This window comes from Ascidiella aspersa, chromosome 2, assembly GCF_963924565.1.
Source record: "Ascidiella aspersa chromosome 2, kaAscAspe10.2, whole genome shotgun sequence".
NCBI lineage: Eukaryota > Metazoa > Chordata > Ascidiacea > Phlebobranchia > Ascidiidae > Ascidiella > Ascidiella aspersa.
The window spans coordinates 17,252,824-17,273,858 of record NC_139448.1 but is presented as its reverse complement, the minus strand read 5'-3'; the positions used below and the strand labels follow the sequence as shown (position 1 = coordinate 17,273,858).

General features: G+C 36.8%; 1 protein-coding gene across 1 annotated transcript; it reads right to left on the bottom strand.

Annotated features, from left to right (window-relative positions):
• Window positions 1-4,146: 4,146 nt before the first annotated feature.
• On the bottom strand, window positions 4,147-17,772 carry LOC146164082 (uncharacterized protein C1orf87-like). The gene is made up of 12 exons (XM_083381963.1): window positions 17,346-17,772; window positions 15,315-15,450; window positions 15,094-15,205; window positions 14,700-14,844; window positions 14,457-14,596; window positions 13,971-14,082; window positions 11,518-11,718; window positions 10,767-10,892; window positions 10,281-10,441; window positions 9,879-10,013; window positions 6,909-7,049; window positions 4,147-6,004 (listed from the first exon to the last, which is right to left on the bottom strand). The coding sequence occupies exons 1-12, from the start codon at window positions 17,465-17,467 to the stop codon at window positions 5,823-5,825; spliced, it is 1,713 nt and encodes a 570-aa protein (XP_083238089.1). The 5' UTR covers window positions 17,468-17,772; the 3' UTR covers window positions 4,147-5,822.
• Between the last annotated feature and the right edge of the window lie 3,263 nt (window positions 17,773-21,035).

Genomic DNA, 21,035 nt, shown 5'->3' with positions numbered 1-21,035 from the left:
CGGTTTGTCGTCCCGGCCACTAACAATACCTCGGTGCCTGGTTTCATAACACCAGTTAAGTAGTTACACGGTGGGTGTGTTAAACGAGCCACATGCCGAGATCGTTTTTGAACGCATTGTTTTCTAACAAAGAGAGTTTCTTTTGGGCCAACCTGTAGTGGGGGTGATGTTTCTGGTACACTTTTGTTGTGGTGCGATTAGGGCAAAGTCGAGAATGGGCGTTATTTGGGGGTGATAAGCTTTTTGCGGACAAGACTTTGCACCAGGGCGTTTCTGAGGCGTTATCTTCCACTGGCAAACCATCATCTATTTTGGTTTAGCCTCTCAGGAAAACCATGAAAGAACATTTTCACCTCGATTGCAAACTGCGTATTCAACACGCTGTTCAAAATAGTACTTTGCGCTGACGGCCATTTATGTTCCGACTCGACTCATTGACCGCATATAGCTAGCGGTCGATGCCTAAAGTATACACCAAAAACCCTTATGAGCCTTTTTGGTCGAAGATATGTCGAATCATGTGTCACATGGAATGTTATATACGCAGTTCGAGCGTTCGTCTCATGCGGAGGCTCGGTAGAATCAATGCGCTATTATGACCTTCAGCGGGTTGCATTTGCGGGAAGTCACACGTTTAAAAGTCTGATTGAGTGTACACAGCAAAACGACATGAAGCGCATTTCCGCAAAATATAAACAAACATTTGCAAGTCACCTGATAATCTGAACGCGTGATTGCGAACATCGATTTAGGGTTATCTATATGGGCTTCCTTGAAATGCTGGGTAGATAGCTAAAATAGCCAAAACCGACAATCTGAGTTTTTAATACGCACCGAAAGATGTGTCTTAAATTGAATCCAAAAACTATATCTTCAAACAAACCCCAAGCCTTTTTTTCATACCCTTCCTCAAGTCTAAACCAGAGAAAAAAACTTTTTGAGAAAAACTTTTTTTTCGTTTATTTACTATTATTTAGCGAACACGTCTATAGTTTTGCAACTATACTAACATGACTAACTTCCAATATTTTATGCCGACGTAATCTGTTCTTCTCACTGAAATTAATCTTGTTTTGCCGTTTTTTATATTATATTACAGTGGCCTGAATGTTGCAAGATACTTACTAATCACACACTGTATATACATTGTGAAAACTAAATATAACTATAAATTTGCCTATTTAAATGCAAAAATACGTAGGCCTACTACTTTTTATCCGTTTTAAGAAATTATTTTCAGTTCAAAGGCGCCGTGCTATCGTTCTCTTTGCCATGTGTCGCGCCGTGCGAAATTATATACCCTAGAATGGCAATGAATGTTATTACATTGAGCACTATAAGAATCTTTTTTTATGTAGGCCTACCCTAAGTGTGACGCCTTCTTAATTTTTGCCACGTAATTTCTGAAAAATGTCTTGCTCCAAACCAAACTCTAGGATTAGACCCTGATCCTTTTATGTCAAATGGGGCTTTTTATTTTTACTTACTTGTGTGGTTTTTATGTAGTTAAGCGCTCTTTTATGTTACCATTAAGGTAGATGGCTAAATTGTATTGCCAATCAACTCAAAAACAAAAAAGTAGTGCTATTTTTTTTAAATAGTGCTATTCTTTCACAAATTACAATATTAGCAACCCACTGGTCCGTTGTTGTTCTCGGGGGCCCTGGAATGCAAATATTTGACTTATATTTAGATTTGACAGAATTATTCATCTGCAACTCATCTTTCTACAATAATAATTGTCATATAATAAAGAACGTCACGGAAACCAAACAACTTTCGTTTAATTTGCCAGTTTTACGCGCCTCGTAACGTCTGTGCGATTTTTCTATTAATCTGAACATTTCCCCAAATAGTTCAACAACCCCTTCTCTAAACGCTAAGAGTAAGCTGGTGTGTAAATGCAGCAGGCAAATATTGGAATTTTAGTAGACTGTAAAAAAGAAGATGTAGGCCTACGTCATATCCCTTGTTATAGTTTCATTCCAGTCAAATATATGCCGTGTGTTGGTATAAAATCTCCGCGTTAATATGCCTAGATGTTTTTAATTGAATATTTGTTGGCACTTGTTTGCTTGGGAAAAAATAATTTAACGCCATCTAAAAATTGTCGACTGATTTATTTACCAAACGTTTGTTCATGTAAACCAGTGGTCGGCAAACACCGGTCCGTAGCAGGGTTGTTAGATTAAATATTGTTTAAACACGAACAAACCTGGTAAAAAGTCAAAAATAATAAAATGTATTTTTATATTTAACACATTTACCTTCGTTTTAATATAGCCTACTACTCCATTGTTGATTGGTCTAATAAAAAAATCACAATTAGTATCAAGCTCTCGTTAGGTTCAAAACAACTACGGTGTTAAGTGGCTATATGAGTTACATAGCACGTTCACAACATCCATAATGCATATTTTTATTACAAAATCTTACTTCTAGTACTTGCAATATATCGAAAAATGGGCTAAAATATCATGTGTTCTAATTTTAAGCGTGCTCATCTTGAAGTGCAATATAATTTCATGTAAACGATGTTTAAAAACTATAACCCATAATAAATAATTTATTATTTTGATTAGGTAGAAAAGGTTTCGAAAAAACGTATGCATCTTAATTAGTTTTAGCCTCTATAGTTTTAGACTCTATAAAAATGAGAAAAAAAAACAAATGATTTTTCTAACATCAACCACGTTAAAAAAAATATTTTTGTTGTTAAAAAAGCCATTCTAGCAAGCCTTGTACGTATGTCTATCCTATGCCTTTCAGCTATTGATAATATTGGTATACAAGTGTAATTTAAGAAAAAACGTAAAGGCCTGAACGTTTTATTGAAATGAGCCGCGGGCTGGGTTAAATTAAATTATTTGGCTGGCCGAATACCGCTCGCGGGTTACAGTAAGTTCAATAATTCCTAGATTGGAGCCTCACTTTGCGACAAAACAAGCATAAAGTTCGCATTGAAAGTTGTAATAAATTTCCTTTCCTGAACATTTGTTGTTTTTAAAGGCCGGTCCTCGACAAAATTTTAGTTTTAAACCGGTCCGCAGTGCAAAAAAGGTTGCCGACCCCTCATGTAAACCAGCCCTGTAAGTTGGTTTTATTATTAAAAAAAAAATATTACAAAACATAACGGTTTAACGGAAACGTAAGCCTTTGATATATTTTTGACAACAGTTACATTGCCTCCCAAGTTATAACTCGTCAATTACACGATGGTAATTGCGTTTCGTTTATTATCGATTTTTTGTCCACTTAAATTAATTGTTTTTAGTGTTGGCCTCAGCTTTGAGCACTAACAGACGCTTTGCGTCGTAGTCGGATTGATTGTCCCACGGGGGCAGCCATTGGATCACATGCCAAGAGTTCAGGGCCAGTCCGATCGCACCCATCTTCTCCGACTATCAGGCACAACTGCAGGCAAGAATAAACTAAAGTCACCTACAACTGATATAGCACATTGAACAACAAACATCTGCGTCATGACGCATTACAAAACGCCCCTGTCACATCAACAAACTGGCCAATCGCGTGACTGTGCTACAAATCCTTCGGGGTATTAAGGTTACGCCATGAAAACCCAACGCGCCTACCGTGTAATACCTCTATCCCTTAACGTCGCTGTTTTACACGGTCTTTTTGAAAGCAGCTAGTTATATTTTTCACTATACATTTAGTCACCCTTTAGCTATTTAACATGGTCCTTTGCAGCAGCGTTAATTTTTATCCAACACTGACGTGGAAAATAACACGCAATTAGTGTTTTGGAAGTGGCCATATAAACTGGAATTTTGAACATTAGTCAGTGCTGTAGCAACGACAGTCTTTAGGTTGCCTTTGGTATTCCTCTTTGTAGAGTTTCAGTGGTTACCTTTCAATATAAATCTTACAATAGGCTGCGTTAGAAAAAGAAATACCGAGTAATTTACAAAACAACAAAAGGAAAACTCGTGACCCACGGCGCCAGCGAAAATCAACACAGGTTCTATTTTAACCGCCTTTTGTTGACAAAACACGCAGATAAGCTTTCACATGGCCATCATATTTTTTTTAAATTCCTTTTTTTGTAGCCTACAGCAAATAAGCAGTTACAAGAAATATCTAGGACAACTTTTATTTCTTTGTTGAACAACGGGCGTGCTTAAATTCGAGAACAATTGCTGACACTATTAGTAATAAAAATGAAACCAATGTTGTGAGATACCCGTGCAAATACATACTACATACGTGTGGCGTCCGAGCATTCCAAACAATATGAAGTGATGTGGATTTTGTGCGAAAATCTTCTTGTTTTACGTCAATATAAAAAGAAGACACTTTTCAATAAAGCGGTGTAATGCAGACACAGTGCTGTTGTGTTAAGAAAATACAAAGTTATCAACAACTATAGTAGAAATGCGTGTTTGGTCATGGGAACAAAACCAATTTACAATTCAAATAAAACTATGACGATATACAAGAAAAAAGTAAAGAGTCACTCTAAGGCACTATGAATGACCTACGTTATATACTATATTTTATACTGCATGTCATGTTATAACTAACTTAAAGTACGACAATAACTATGGTCTAAATTACCGCAACGACACAAACGGTTTGTTCTATCATTTTTAAAGACACAGAAAAAAATAACTGTTTTGTAATATACCATCGCGGATCTGTGAACTCTGAAAGGCGCAACATCGTCGTGGCACGATTTTACAGACTTTTGTACCGCAATCTATATTATGTAACAGAAACATGCAAACAAATGATTTCACATACAGATCGCCAAACAGTATTAAAAAATTGCAAATTAATCTAATGTTCATTTTTTTCTTCCACACAATGTCGCCAGTTTTGGGGTAAATAAAGTTGCGCCCAATTCGCAAGGAGGGGAACTTTAAAAACAGATTTTGGCGCCTGTGCAACGTCCTTCACTAAGAACATCACTTTAGCAAAACAAGATTCGCAACCCCCTGGCCTGTATGCGACAAAAGTCGGCTCCAAGCCTCAGCCTTGTCGTGGGTAGGTAAATATAAAACCTCAAGGTCGGGCATGCCCAAACTTTAGGAGCAACGAATCGTCAACGTGTGCTAAGTAAACAGCTCCTGCTAGACTAGCAGGGGTCAATGTACGAAGAATAGCTAATACTACACTACACGCCAGTATTGCTAAATATTGACCCGACATAGTAAGCTTGTGATGTCGCGGATATGCACGTCACAAGTACAACACATACCGCACTTCTGGCTAGTTGCGTCATTACGTGTCCATTGGGAACCCTCTCCACAGAAGCGTGTTTATTTTAGGTCCACTGATAAGTTAAAGGCTGTCAAGCGGAATTTAACGTTTGTTTTTCGTGTACCAGAATCAGGATTTTGGGAAAGATGTTTATATATTCGTATGCTCCATCTCAGGCGGAATGGCAAGGGGTATCATCCGTTGGACAAATAGATACGAAGGCTATGCTTAAAGAAACCTGTTTTTGCATGTCGATACGAAATCACATGACCCACAAAAATACTCGATAACGAACAGTGTTATATAAGCACTTTGTGAATTTATCCTAATAGGTGACCTAAGGCAGGAAATTTTTTAAGATTTACACAATATACAAAACTAAGCCAAGCAATGTGCGACGCGGTGCATGTGCATCCAGTAAACAAATCCTCATATCCCGCAAAAGACTCCGCCAACTTACCTGACAGACGTTTAAACCTACCGAGTTACATTCCTTAACCGAGTTTTGTTTCGGTTTCAAAACCCCTTGCGCATTATTAAAAATAGCATTTTTGACCATGGAAGCCGACCAATCAAATGCCATTGGCATGCGGATTAATTTACATTTCGGCCAAGGCGTCCAGAAGTCGCGCCACCGACACTGTTTGATCCTTGACCTCCTTCGAGTGTGACGTCACCGCGCGTCCGATTGCGTCATCGATTTGGCGCGAGGAGAAGCCGAGGCCGTAAATGAGGTTGTAGTTGGCCGCCATTCGCTGCACCTCTGTCCTGGGAAGAGCCTCTGAAATCGCGTGACGGGAATATATTCAGTCAACAGCTCAGTCAGCCACAGGCAGAAGCAGCGCGTTGAGAAAAGAATGGCGATGCGCGAAAGCGACATGTTACATGACGTGTAAATGACGTTTCGCACATCCAAGACAATATAACAAGCTGCAGTAAAATACCAGGCCCGGCCTTAAAGGTCTAACAAAACCTTATAAATTAGATTAGAGTTATATAGGTATAGCCTTATAGGTGCACCAGGCAATCGAGGCATGCTCTCGGTGTAACTTAAAAAGTGACTCTATAGCGACATCATGTGGCAACTCGTTAACTAAATAATTTCGACGAAAATTCGAAATTCGGTAAATTCAGTAGAAACCTGTTTAAGGACGTCGCCTTGAATAAAATCTACGGTTGTTCAACTATATATTTTATACCTCAATTAAATGTAGATTTAAAGTTCATGGTTTTGTTACAAATATAATTTATATTAACCTTTACCCAATTTCTAACGCCCGAACGTTACTATTCCAAAGGTTTAAGATTTTATTGGACCGTTTAGATCTTAATTGGTGGGAGCAGCTATTCGGAGAATTTTAAGTCTTCTTTCTACGAGTTTAGTTCTTGTTACGTCATATATATGCCTAATTGGTTTAGAATGTTATTGGTCTTACTATCATATGTGGTAACATAGATCCTCTTTAAATGCTTTTCAGATATTGTTGCTTTAAAGGTGTTATTGTATATTCCCCATGTTTGCATTTATTTCTGGTGACCGCTGTTATGAAGCATCTTAACAGAAGTTCGTCAAAATAAAAAGGGTATTTAGCACATCGTTTAAGTATATGCTTTCTGGATAATTATTTCTTTTCAAAGGAGTTCCTATCTTTCAAGCACATATTGCAAGGCGGGTGGTGACATACCGCTTTTGTAAGGGTGATAGCTACGCAGAGCGTGTGCAAGCCGAGTGAAGTTGTGCAACCATGTGTCGGTGCGACGGGGTGAAAGGTCATCGGGGGCCAACTTCTTGCGAGGGATCGGACGCGGTTCGTGTTCATCCCAACCTGAAACAGTATCAAGCATAAAAAGTAAAAAAAATAGCATTTCACAATTTGTCAGTGCAAGCGCAAGTGTTGGCATATTCGATACCAAGGGCGGATGATTGTTGTAAAGGCTGAATTTTACACGCACGAATTTTCGTTGTTACGGCAAAGTTCGGGCGTTTGTGGCGCAGCTTTCCATAGAATTTTGCATAAACATAAAAATATTTGTTTGTTTTCACTTTATTACTTTTTTTTCATTCGGTATTACATAAAAAATACTCCTTTAAAGATATAACATGTCAAACACCGTGCACTCTGTTAAGTGCTTTTAACAGAGTAAAACATGCCTTAAAATGGGCAATTTTATTCAATTGCACATTTTGCATTATTGTGAAAAATGCAAACCATAACGAAATGTTTTTAACCTAGAGTAAACAACTAAATATGCAAAACAAGAGACAATATTTCACCAACGAAAACGGTAACTGAAAATCAAGCTTAACTACGCGTTATTTTTTTATACAATCCAATTATAAACATTAGACAAATAACAGTACCAAAATTGTAAATACATAGGTTTTGTTCAAAGCGTATATTCAGTCACTAAGTTCGGTAAAGAACACAATAGCAGATCACCCAGTAATACAATCCCGCAAAAGTTACAAAATCTCGTTGCATTCACGTTAAGTAGGCTTGACGGCGTCGCGCAAGCGAAGCCCGGCGAGGCTTATTATTAACATTCCAGCGATGCCGAGTGGCCGAGCATGAATGGATAGAAGCGACATAAATGCTTACAAAAGAAACGCGGTGACCTTATAAAATTCGACGTACGATTTTACTAGTTTAGTAAAAAAGGAATGAAAGTCTCGAAAAAGGTTGAATCGATACCAAATGGTGCCAACGACAGACCAGTGAAAGATGTCGCCATACCGGCTTGTCGCACTGAAGAGGTGGTGGAACATTTTGCCATGGCAAGAAAATATGCTACTAATATAAATTACCGATTCGTACAGTTAATGCAATCACAAGTGTGCATACATAAAACTGGGGCTATAGTGTGTAAAGTATTGATGGAGTAATAGGACATTTTTTTTTAAAAGGTTGTGAAAACCTTAAAGTGCGTATATACAATGACGCAGCTTTACAAAACAAAGTAGACAAAAATAGTCGGTTGGTTTTAGGTGATCAAGGGGACTTTTAGGCAATCACGTTTAATGCTATAAAAAGGATTTTCAAATTGTTTTTTGGTTTGCGACACATTAAGAAAGCAATAACAATTTAGGGCACACTTCCTACATAAAATAATAGAATAATGGCTTAAAATTCGTCCGTAATACAAGGCAAAGTAATAGGTAAATATTACAATATCATTATTTATCAAATAAATTAGCCTCGAATGCTGAATTTCTTAATATAGTATATTAAGAATTCGCGGCAACAATAAAGGTCTCGAGGCACACTGTTGTCCCGCGGAACCAATTTGAGAATCACTGCTGCAAATTCTGAGCAACAGGCAAAAGAAATGCAGAAAAAACAAAACTGTATAAAAAACGAAAGCCGACCGCTTATAGTCTAGATCAGTAGTCGGCAAACTTTATTTATAGTGGCCCTTTCAAAAGCTATTAACGGCCAACTCTATCTGAAAATTGTACTTATACAATAGGATGGAAAAGAATTTGGGGGGCGAGAGCAAATAAAATGTTTAGTAATACATCAAAAGTTAAAAAATGTTCGCAAAAATGAGGCTAAACAAAAACTCTTAGCCACGCTATTTTTAAAATACAGTGCAATAATTGTACGGCTAACACGCGGCCCCAAACTGCATAATAAAGGTGAAATATTAAAAATTAGTTAGCGGCCTACGAAAAGTGGCACAAGAGCCCACATTTGGGCCGCAACCCACGGTTTGCCGACCACTGGTCTAGATCAGGGTGGTCCAAGGTTGACAGCATCACGGGCCACAATATTTCTTGCATATTCTTTACGGGCCACATAAAGCAGACTACATGCGTGCTAGGGGCGGATCAATGATTTTCGTTTGGTGGGGACATAAAATGTTTAAGGTGACACCACAAAGTCACGCCAAAAAGTAACGTCGAACGACATATAAGCTCCAGAAACTTGCTGCTATCGTCGAAGTTGTGCGCAAATGAAATCGAGTGTTATGAGACTACGACAAAAAGTGCGCGCAAAGCATTTGCGTATGAAAACTTTTAATTTTTTCAAATAAAAATTTGCGTATTAAAACTTTTAAATTAGAAGAAGACTGCATTTACAAGCGTAGTACGTTTTTTTAACTAGATCAATTTGGCTATAATTGCATCATGGAAAGGGTCAGGGCGTTAGCCTTTAGTTACAGTGAAATCCTGTAAAGCAATACTTTTCAGAAGCACGATATATTTATCATTCATTTACTTCAACGTGGCAAAAATATGATACTTTATATAGGGTTGTACTTTTTATGTTATGTTCACATAAAAAAGACGGAAAACAAAACGAAAATATAACTGCCATTTTAAGTTCTATATAGGACGTAAACTTTGACATTCAAACCGGTCTAACACATACCAAAAATTAGGCGTCTTGCAACCCCCTGGATCCAAACTTGATAAGCCATGGTAAAATGGTCTGTTTAAATGGTGTAACTGGAAAAATGTAATCATAACCAAACAACTGCAGTATTCTTGCTAATGGTTGGTCACTTATAATTTTTTTAATTAAACCCTTAACGGTACGCGTTGTAATAATTCAACAGTATTCGCGCGCCGCGAACAATGATGTGGCGGGCCACATGTGGTCCGCGGGCCTGGGTTTTGACCACCCTGGTCTAGATAATATCTGTTGTTATACCTTTTGGCATAGATCTGCTTTGCTTGGATGAGGCAAGCGATTGATCAGAACGAGCAGCGGCGCTCACTCGATTTTTTGTCTTCTGCTGCAGACTAGCATCATCCTCTAATGTCCGGCGCTTGCTACCGTACATATCTAAATGTAAATCAACTTTGTAAAATGTTTTAAGCTGCAAAACTGCTTGCTTGTATTTTTCTGACATCCTATAACGTGATGTTTGAAAACAGGAGTTGCAAGTATGTTACTCTAAATATCGTGTGTGGAGACACAAGTATGGTAAAAAAGCAATATTTTTAGATGTTCCCTTACAACCATTAATGACGCTGTAGCCGTAGAAAAAAATTAAAAAGCAATATTTCAAGGGTTCAGTATATAAGCTTGTTGAGTTAAATGAGTAAGAACCTTTCCTGCTATTTTCCGGCGAGTCTTCATCACTTGCTTGTTGGCGATGGGCCAGCCTCGAACCAGCCACGTGACCGTTGCTTTGCTCAAGGTCACCGGTGATCGCGTCAAGGTCAAGTCGGTCGTCGGCGCAGGCCAAAAGTTCCAGGAAATCTGCCCAGCTAAAAAAGCAACAACATTCATCAGGGACGAAAGTTTAACCGCGTTTAAAAAAAGCATATATAAATAAGTGATCCGAAACACAAACTATGACAAGTGGAGTTCGGCGAAAAAAAATTATTAAAGGTTTGATTTTAAATGTACATTGCATCTGTTGACTTCATAAATATTTTTATTAAATATGCAACATGACTATGCAATTTCGACGGTCTATTTTCAACAAATCATTTAAGGCTGTGAAAAAGTTACCCCTTCTGCATATATTTTATGCTGAGCATATAGAAAAGCGCATTAGTTAAAGACAACTGGATGATGTCAAGGTCATACCTGACGTTTCCGTGCGAGGTCTCGGTGTGTTTAAGCATCTTCATGATGACGGACTTTGTAAGCGGTAGGCGTTGCTGGATGCAGACAGCTTGAATCACGTCCGACGAAAGTTGCCCGTTAGCCAACCTGAGAATAAACGGCAATAGTGCATTTTTTTTTTCAACCTGAGTTCAGCTTTGTTGTGTCGGTAAAAGTTAAATGCGCGCGAACTAACTACGCTTAAAGAACTGTAAAAGCGACAAAACATGACTTAGCAAAGTACCGCGGTAAAGATTAATCGGGTGAGCTTGCGTTCAGGATCAAGAGGCTACATCAAATACGACAATATGCCAGGAATCCTCTATTCAACCGGGACCATTAAAATATTTCAACTCGTATTTCGTTTCAAGAAAAACACTGAAGCCATGATATTTGACTTGCGCTTCAAACAACGTTACGGCAATACCTCATGCCATGATCAGTGTAAAAATAGAAGTGTAAAAAAAAAACAATAACACATATCTTTAGTATTTTAAAATTACTAAAAAAAACGTGGTATTTCGTTGTTTCCAATTATAGTCGCAACACATTAAATCAAATACGGATGTAAAGGCACTCAAGATTTCCGGACAATAAATCTATAGGACTAGGTGCAACACACGTGATCAGTTCAACTGTGCCATAAATTGATATGAGCAAGTGAGTTAATGCGCACCGACGAAACGTTTCGGTAAGGCGAAATCGATTATCTGCGTAAAACCTTAATGCCCACCTATCGACGGCCATAAAGGCCCTCCGCAACTCGGACAAGTTGATTTCGTCACAGTCCCGAAGCTGTTCTCTCAAAAGGCTGAGCAGCCTTTCGTCGATGCTTTCCGATCTCATCAGAGCTGCGTTCGAAAATCGTTCCGACTTTCCCGGCGAGGTAGAACTCGCTTTGTTGGGGCTGTTGTTCTGCGTCACGTCGTCGAGACTAAACAAAGGGCTTGTTAACATGAGGCAAATTTGCCTGCGTAAAAGCCTACCTATAGGTTGGAAGCGAGAGTTAATTTCAGCAACATTAGGGTGTATCTTTATAGAATCCAAAACCATCTGCGGCAGGTTTTAGCCAGTCGATCACTGCTCCGCTGACGCCCGTATTAACAAGTAAAACTCATAGTTAAAAACATGAGTAAAAACAGGATCAGACGTTTTGTTTAAAAGGAAAATATATCTTGCCAAGTGGCATCATCAGTTCCTTAATTCGAATGAATCGAATGAATTTTCATTCGAATCAAGGAACTGATGATGCCACTTGGCGAAATATATTTTCCTTTCAAACAAAACGTCTGATCCTGTTTTTACTCATGTTTTTAACTGTGAGTTTTACTTGTTAATTTCAGCAATTTCCGTCTCCATATATTCCACTTGCTTGCTTAGTGTCCGTAATAACATTAGTAAAAACAAAGGTTTTGTTTAAATATTTAAACTTCGTGATTTAGGCTTTATATGAAACTCTTTCGAAAATCGTGGTAATATTTATTGACCATAACCCTTTTTGAAAAAAAAACAGAATACTTAGAAAGGGGTATATTATTAATATTTTTTCATGTTTTCCAGCTTTATTGTGAGAAATACTTTTTCATTATGTTGCTGCATAGATGGAGTAATTCATTTTACTAACGCACACGTTTTGAAACTTCGGTTCGCCTATCAGCAGTAACGTACAGGTGAAAATGTGGGGGTACATGAAACAAATGTAGTGGGGTTTAGCCAAAACCAAAGTATAGCACCATAGGCTTGGGGAAAGACTATAGTTGTTAGGTTATACGTAAAGACAAAGCGCAATGTTAAACAAATATATCAAAAGTATTATTCTCTTTCCATCTATAGTTACTCCCAGAGTTAAGGTTTTCACGTTTGTCTTTCAGTGTGAATGATTTATGCGTATTTCAAAGAATAGTCTGTTGTGATTCGGGGTAAGCCTACATCGCACACACTATAGTCATTGTACGTAGCTAAAAAAAACTACAAATACCCAGTACTCCCGGAATAAAAGTGGGCGTAACAGAGAGTTTTCTTTGGTTAGAACAAACTTTGGATATTCTTTTCCTGTGAGTCACCCACGCATATTAACCATCCTATTTATAATGTTTTAACGCCTCACTTCAGCGCGTTCCACGTTAAAAAAGCGCCAACAGTTAAACTTTAGCGGGTTCGGGTCACTGGAACCGTCGCCCACTGGTCCACTGATAATAAGTTATTTTAGACGAGTCGTAACGTGTCTGCGAGGTCATTTGAAATGAATAACTCGAAGGAGTTGCTAACGTTTACCCAGGTAAGGTCGAGCAAACACGGCGTATATTCAAACGATTAAAATTTTCCTCCCTGTGCAGTTTAAAAAAACGACAAAACTGTCATGAATTTGCACCATTTGTAATCTGGTGAACGAAAAGAAAAAGTTGTAAAATAATTCAATTTAACCTTCAGTTATACATTGATGTATTTAATAACACATATTGAAAATTAGTTTATATTAAAAAAACAAACAATTGTTATATATTGGAAAGAGAAGTTAGCGTCCAACTTTAGCATCAAATTTTAAGTCTTACTAAGCTAAAATAACATATAAAGGGTGAAAAAACGGTGACTTTTTTATTATTAGGTTTTACATCAGTTGTATACCTTTTATAGAGCGCTACGTTCTCATGATGCTTTGGCCTCAAAGAAAAGGCTAACAAATATTTTATCACAGCGGAATATTTTATCACAGTAATTATAATCGGACACCAAATACGATTCCAAAAAGTTAGCATCTATGCTAAAGTTGGCAGCAATTAGTTCTTGGTCGCCCTAAGTCAACGAAACATTTCACTTACCTCAAGTACGTGACGTTGGAATAAACATGGCGGCAAAAAGAAGACTTAACCCACAAAATGGATTTCACATTCCGCACAAAATATATCACAAACACTCCAAATCAACTTACGATGCTCTTACATGGCTTAACATATTTTGCCCAAGTCATAATTTGTAGATAAACGTTTTTTGGGTCAACCAGAAGGAAATAATTTGGACAGTGGTAACGCAAACAACTTTGGCTCAAAGTCACATGGAACGTAAATAAAGTAAAACAACCTCCAACATGATTTATTAAACCAATATTTTTACTTAGGCTATACGTTTGTGCGTTGGAACAAAAATAAAGCAACTCAATTTAAAAAGTAGTCGACTCTTTCCACTTACTTGTGGTTACGCGATGTCGACCTGTGCCGATGGACGACTGACGGATTAGAGAGACAAGTGGAGAGGAAATGCAGCAACTTTTCATAATTCACCGAACGCGAATCACTTGGATCTGTAAAAAAGCAATGCGGTTAGTGACGTAATTTGCTGTTACAAATACCGCACTACGCAGAATTAAACTTTCTTTCTTTTTTTTTTTTTTGTTTTTTAAATTCGTAAAGAAGGTGCTAGCGTTGCTACTTTTCAAGTTTCTTCTAAGTAATTTTACAAAAACAAACAAAAACATTTAAAGTGACGATACATATATCTCTTTACACATATATCTTAAAACACCTGTGTTTTTTATTAACCTTAAAGCACACTTAAGAACCGGTACTAGCGATCCAAAATCTGTTTTGCGCTGTGTTACGATCAATAAATCTAGTGTTATTGCTTTCCTTCTAAGATAAATTGCAAAATTTCTATTAATGACCGAAGATATCATACCTGCAAAACGACTAAATAGCAACTTAAGCACAGATTGCTTCAAGGGAAGGTCGTATCTCATTGCAATTAAGCTGAGCTGCGCCTCGTTGACAAAACCACTTAAGTGTCGATCAAACCCTGTCAGCTCAATGTACATGTCTCTAAAAACGAAAAATATCTTTACTTTGTTTTGGCGATCTAAAGTAAGTAGTCTTTTATGTATGAACTTCAGTGACGTCCAGTTAAATTAAGTAATGTTTTTACTTCAGCTTATCATATCGATATCCAGCCAGTCCTTGAGCAACAATTGTCTCCAAAGAAGCATTTTTCTCTTGAGAATGAATACCTCTTAACTCATCAAGTTGTTGGTCTTTCATAGAAAATTCATTTGGGTGAGCCACCAAAGTTCCTTTTACAAAATAAATTTGCTTATTGGGTTTATAATTATGTTTTACAGTATCAATAGAAAATTCACTATAAAAATACCTAATTACTTAAGTTATAGTTGAACTATGTTGTATTTGCCTTGATTATTGACAAAAATATAATAAAATTAACAGGTGACAACAATGAAAAAATTTATTTTGCTAAATGTCACAAACAAAATATTCATAAAGTTACAAATAATGCAACTATTGTTCTGTTGGACAAAACATACCAGGCGGTTGTGAGACACCTATTGGGGGAAGAATGGGATGTTTGTTCAATAATGGAAGGCCATGGCGAAAAGACCGACTGCGATCTCCATTAGGTGATGTAAATGATGTCACCTGAACAAAAATATTAATTCAAATACTCTGCATACATTCTTTAAGTAAAGAAAAATTAAGATAAATTTAAGGTAAAACAGGGTCCTTTATTAGAAAGCAACTCAATTACTTGGCGAGCCAGTTGATGTTGTTTTGCAGTGCTAAACCCTTCACTGTACTCTGTTCTGTCATAGGCCATGAAAGGTGGCTGTGTAAGCATGGAGGGAGTGCCATTTGGGCCTCTTGGGGGTGAAATATTCGATTTCCTACAAAAAGTGCTTAGATTTAGCAGCAAGCTCAAACATAAAACAGATACAAATGTCTAACAACCATCAAAATTTATGTTTTGATTGATAATATGACAGTGACAAAGTTACTAAAAAAAATTGCTAAACATCTCAACAGAACAATAGCCACCACATATAAAGAAGGCAAAAAAGTTATTAATATTGCAAATATTATTTAGTTTAGTTTATTGTCAAAAATCGCCTAAAAAGCAAGGTTTGGAAAAGATTTCAATGATAAGTTTAAATGAAGGTTTTAAACACTGTGTGACTTACAATCATCATCTTGATGAAACAGTATACAGTTATTACACACATGTAGATATAAGTTAAACAAATTTGACCAATTCAAAATAATAGTTATGAGTCAATATAAATTGCACTAACTCCACCAGCACTGTTCTCTAATTTATCAATAGTAATGTATTGAATGTATACTTATATAGGTAAGAGGTTCTCAACCGAGAGGGAATTCCCCCCTACAGTGGAATTTTGAAGTTTTAGTGGGGGAATTGGAAATTGTATTTTTGTGTTATTTTTTTTTCTAAAATGTTTCATTAGGACAAGCGTCATCATCTGAGTTTTCATGCACATGTTGTTTCGATCTAACTATGACTCATAGGTAAACTAAAATTCCATACAGCTGTGGGATTACTGCCCTTACAATTTGTTTGAAATCATCTTAATGTTTGCCTAAATTATCCATTATATTGCGCAATGGGTTAATCTTTTTACCCAATCTGTCAAATGTGCAGAGTTCACTTCCAAAAATTGAAAAAAAACAGTATGCAGGAATTATTAGCAAGCGAGACAAAACTTATGGAACTTAAGAACATTTCCTTAATATAACCTCTCTGTTATTTACTACATCCTAAAATATCTTCAATCAAAGTTGATTACTAGTATTTGGTACTAATATAGCAGCTTAAAAACCTACATTTTTAAAAAGGTTTTAATCTACTTTGAATTGGCATAGTGGGAGGTATATTTGTAGGTGCACTTTTTTTGAGTTTTGATAAAGGGTTGTTAAAGGACTTCAAAGTAAAAAGCAGTTAAGAACCACTGGGTTAGAGTTAAATTTCTCTAAGTAGTTAGTGTTGCCCTTCAGGAGACATTTTAAATTTATAATGGGTGGGTGAGTGAAGATTTGGAGAATTTGTAAAGTTGAGGTCAAACTATGTCTTTTTTTTAGCTACCTTGAGTCCAGTCTGAATATCATTGCTCCAGGTGCACCAAAGGTCAAAAGCACACCCGCTTGTTTAACACATGGGGATGCATAGTACATTTTTGGGGTGCAGGTTTAGTCTGTTGAAAAAACTCACGGTTGCACTTGCCATACTTTCCACAGTAGTGTAGCTTAAAATTTTAGGTGTACATTCAAGACATTTTGCACACCTGAGGTTTAAAATCGTATCACCACTTGACCTAAAGTTTGGGTGTGTAGCTGACTAATTAAGGAGTGCACACAAATGTATTTATAAAATGTCACATGTGCACCTGCTACAGACTGGTCTGGCCAGTTTGGCAGATCTAAATAAGTTCCCGCTATTACATGGCCGAAAATATTGGAGTGACCTGCTGCAACAAAGGTCAAAGGAAATATTGCATGGTAATCTTTCAAGTTGCTTGGTTCCCTTTGGTGTTGAAAAATGCACTTTGCAACTCTAAAGTATGGGAAAATCAGGATGCATATTCATTTTCGGGGTGCAGGTTGGCGAAAAAAATCATAGATGCAGTTCTTGTCAAACTTTCCACAGGAGCACACAAAATGCGGACTGGCCTTAAAACGTGCTGGTTTTACGAAAATATAGTAATCAAAACAAATTTCTAAAATACCAACTTTAAAATGTATAGCAATGAAAATTAAATAGACTTACTTATTATGGTTGCTATTGTCACGGTCAACAAGTACTTCAACTCGTTTACCGCCGACAATTTTAACTTGGAGAACAGGAGTGTTATCAGTACCAAATGGTGCGTTTTGAGTAATCCAATTCATTTTGGTGTTTTGTAATAAAAGTGAAATTGGTACAAATCCCTAAAAACTAATAATTTGTAAGTATTCTTCAAACCCTTTTTCGTATTTACTGATCCATCAGTAATGTTTAACCAAAGTCTTCATAGAAATTCTGTAGCAAGAAAATATACGTATAGTAGTCGGGATAAAAAAAATTAGCTCTCAGCAAAACCTTACTAATGTTGTTTGGCCAAACTTTATTGACCAAATTTGTTTAAAAAGATATACAGATAAATATATTGCTTAACATTTAGTTCTAATTTTACTAAGTTAAAACTATTTTTAGTCTTTTGAATACAGGTCACATTAAGTTCCATCATTGTCACCTATTTCTTGACGTTATATCAAAATAAGTCGCTGTACTTTTGGTTGTAGCAACTATTAGCACAGCGATTCACGAAGGATTACATTACTGACTCACTTTTTATTTCAAATGAAAACAATCAAACTTGTAAATATTTATAAGAGAACTCATAATTAACCCGCTTGCTTCAAATGGCGCCACCCGAGATGAGGAAGAACTCTATTTTTTTATGGACAAGAAAAGTCGTCGAACGAACTCTGAAAACTATCATGTTTGGAACCTGCAAGAAGCCAACTTTTGGAAGAATTGATCTCGTCGAAAGATACGTCAAAAGACGATGCATAGCATCAGCAAAGCATTTGCTCGCAATCCGGAACACTAAATATAAACAAGCGTTGTCAATGAAAGACATCACCGCTCGGACTCATGGAAAACGCAATTGCACATGGATTTCACAATAACTGATTCATGCCTAGTTTATCAGGTGAAAGAGCTATTATACTTTTGAAAATAATTAAAAATAAATAAGTAAGAAGTACCGACCGAAAGGTCTGTAAATTGTTTATGCGACTTTTTCTTAAACCATTATGCAAAGAGTTTTTATTCCTGAATAAAAACTCTTTGCATTATGTGTCGAATTTTGCAAATTATGTATAGTCCATATCCATAAAGTCTAAATTGAAACGCCGATCGCAGTATCAACGCGTTAAACTTGTGAATAACGATTTCATTTTGTTGTGCAAGCAATAATTTTGTGTTAAATTTCCGAATTCTCTTAAACATTTGGTATGTTTTGGGTTTTAGTTTGTTTTTCTCTAATCAAACGCAGCCGCGTTTCGTAACACGAGTTTAAATACCTCGTATCAAGCATAATGATTTTTCCACACGCAAAACATTAGCTTTCCAATCACACTTTAGGAACACCACATATTCCTGCCTTTTGTTGAAAGCAATAGTGAATAAGCAGCAATTTCAAAACGTATTTTCTTGTTATGCGTCGTTTGTTTTTAAAACCTACCGGTACATTAAACGAATTGTGCAAACTAAAGAAAATTGCAAATTTATAAGGTGATGTTGCCAACTGTTAACAATCAATAGAATTTAATTCCGAACAAATAACTGCCCCTCCTTTCTTTTATGTTTTTCTCAGTTTTACGGTTTTCACCATGTATGACGGAAGGACGTGAACGAGACAAAGAGACAACAGCAAAACACCTGTCGTTCGTTGGCTTATCGACAGAAGAAAACAGCTTGTTGCTGAACGTGTTGCTAAAAGCTACAACTCGTGTGACGCATTGCCTTGTTCATGTTCATTTTGTTCAAATCGTGTGGAGCACTTTCTGACAAATGTCAATTGTGTTAAAAAAACAGCAACCTTTTTCGTAGCCATCGTGTTATATTCACAAGGGCAACAAATTTTGTGTGCTAGTATTCTGTAGCATCTGGGGTCAAATCAGATGTTTAATTGAGTATTTCAGATGTTTAATTGAGTACGGTATTTCAAATGTTTATTGAGTGTGCATTATGTTGATACTTTTCACACATGACAAATGTTATTGTGTGGCACATATTTCCGTTACTGATAAAGTATTTCACCTGTGTGAACACGTTGCTGTCACAGTTCCCGGCTGCCAAAAAGGCTTCGGGTTATAAAACATTTCAGCTTTTCCGTATCGCCTTTCTTTTTTATGCAAATTCTCAACTTGTATATGCGATAGCGTTATATGAATATACCCCAGTTGGTGCCCATAGTCATGTCTAGTGAATAAACAGAGCGGTTGTGGCTGGCTGACCGGCTTGCTTGCTTTCTTGCTGGCTAACTTCTATAGCCAACAAAACTCGACTGAATCTATGACAGAATAAGGCAGTAGCTGAATGAAGAATTTTCTACAACTTCTCTACCTTAAGAGAGTAAAGTTGATTCATCGGGCAAAGACAATTAATGAGAATTCATAATTAACCCGCTTGCTTCAAGACAATGAAACGATTTTTGAGGCAAAAAAGTAAATTTTTTACATTTAATATAATTTGTATTTTGTACTACAGCAAAGTGATTATGTATTGCGGTTTAATAGGGAAAAAATTTATTACATTTTAGTTAGCTAAATTAGTTATCTAATAAATGCTGTGGTATGTTTAAAGGATTAAAGTTCGTAATAAGACTTCGAAATCTCATTTTGCGAGGCAAATGAATCCTGCAGATGCAAATACGTCAAAAGTGAACCACTGGTCCCACAGATCCCCTATTTGTTTCCGAAAAATTACTGTAGCCACGACAGAAGTTGTCTAGGGCTAGTCTATAGCAGAGGTCGGCAACCTTTTTCTAGTTGCGAGTCAAAACCATACTAGAAATTGGGCTCTGCGGACGGCATAAAATGTTAACTGATAATTGTGTGATTAAAATGTTATAACAACTGTGAATCAGGCGGGCATCGGATCATTTTTTGCACTTCAAAACAAGCTTAATTATATTTAAGGCGGCAGTAAAGTATTAGAGCGAAGCGCAAATAAATGCGCTTGTTGGTTTAAAATTCGAGTCCACACGTCGTCATCCATACTACTAATGAAAAGTGTAATAAAACAACTTTAGGGAAACGCGATAACTTTCAATAGGTAATCTAGTTCAGTGTTTGTTAACCTTTTGAAGGCAGGGCCTGGCGAACGAAGCGAGAGCGATTTATTTGTTATACCGGCATTTCTTAATTTTCTTGCAAGTTATAATTAAATTGCTGAAAATAATCAGAATTTTCTTTCGAATAACAGAATCTACATGAATCCGAATGGTGAAAACAAAGGATTCTGGTTGAACATCAATGATAAAGATTAATAAGATCTAAACTTAATGTAAGATCTAAACAAACTGATTTTCGGTTTACTAAGTTCTGTACTTAGTTTAATCTTTATTATTGCTGAAAATAAATCATAAAAAATATATGTTCAATATTTGTAAGTACTTTTGCCGTTTGTCCGAGACGCACTTGGCAACCTTCCATGGCGCAATAGTAGAGAAGTGCTAATCTATTTCAAAAGACAGCATTAAAACGGAAACAAAGCGGACGTACAAAGAACATTCGCGCGAAGCGCGAAATTTTTTCGCACTTACGTATAGTTAAAATATTCGAACAGTATTTGAAATGGACTCGTGTATAGTTCGTCAGAGGCTGCGGGCCTAATGAGTTACATTGGCGGGCCGGATGCAGCCCGCGGGCCGTAGGTTGCCTATCCCTGGTCTATAGCATAGAGGTA

Bases quoted from the DNA above. Each gene is read 5' to 3' on its own strand.
- LOC146164082 (XM_083381963.1), bottom strand. From the start codon at position 17,467: ATGAATTGGATTACTCAAAACGCACCATTTGGTACTGATAACACTCCT. The intron at 14,845-15,093 runs GTATGTTTTGTC...ATTTTGTAAAAG, and splicing joins AGGTGTCTCACAACCGCCTG to GAACTTTGGTGGCTCACCCA. The intron at 6,005-6,908 runs GTATGTCACCAC...ACGCGATTTCAG, and splicing joins CTATCACCCTTACAAAAGCG to AGGCTCTTCCCAGGACAGAG.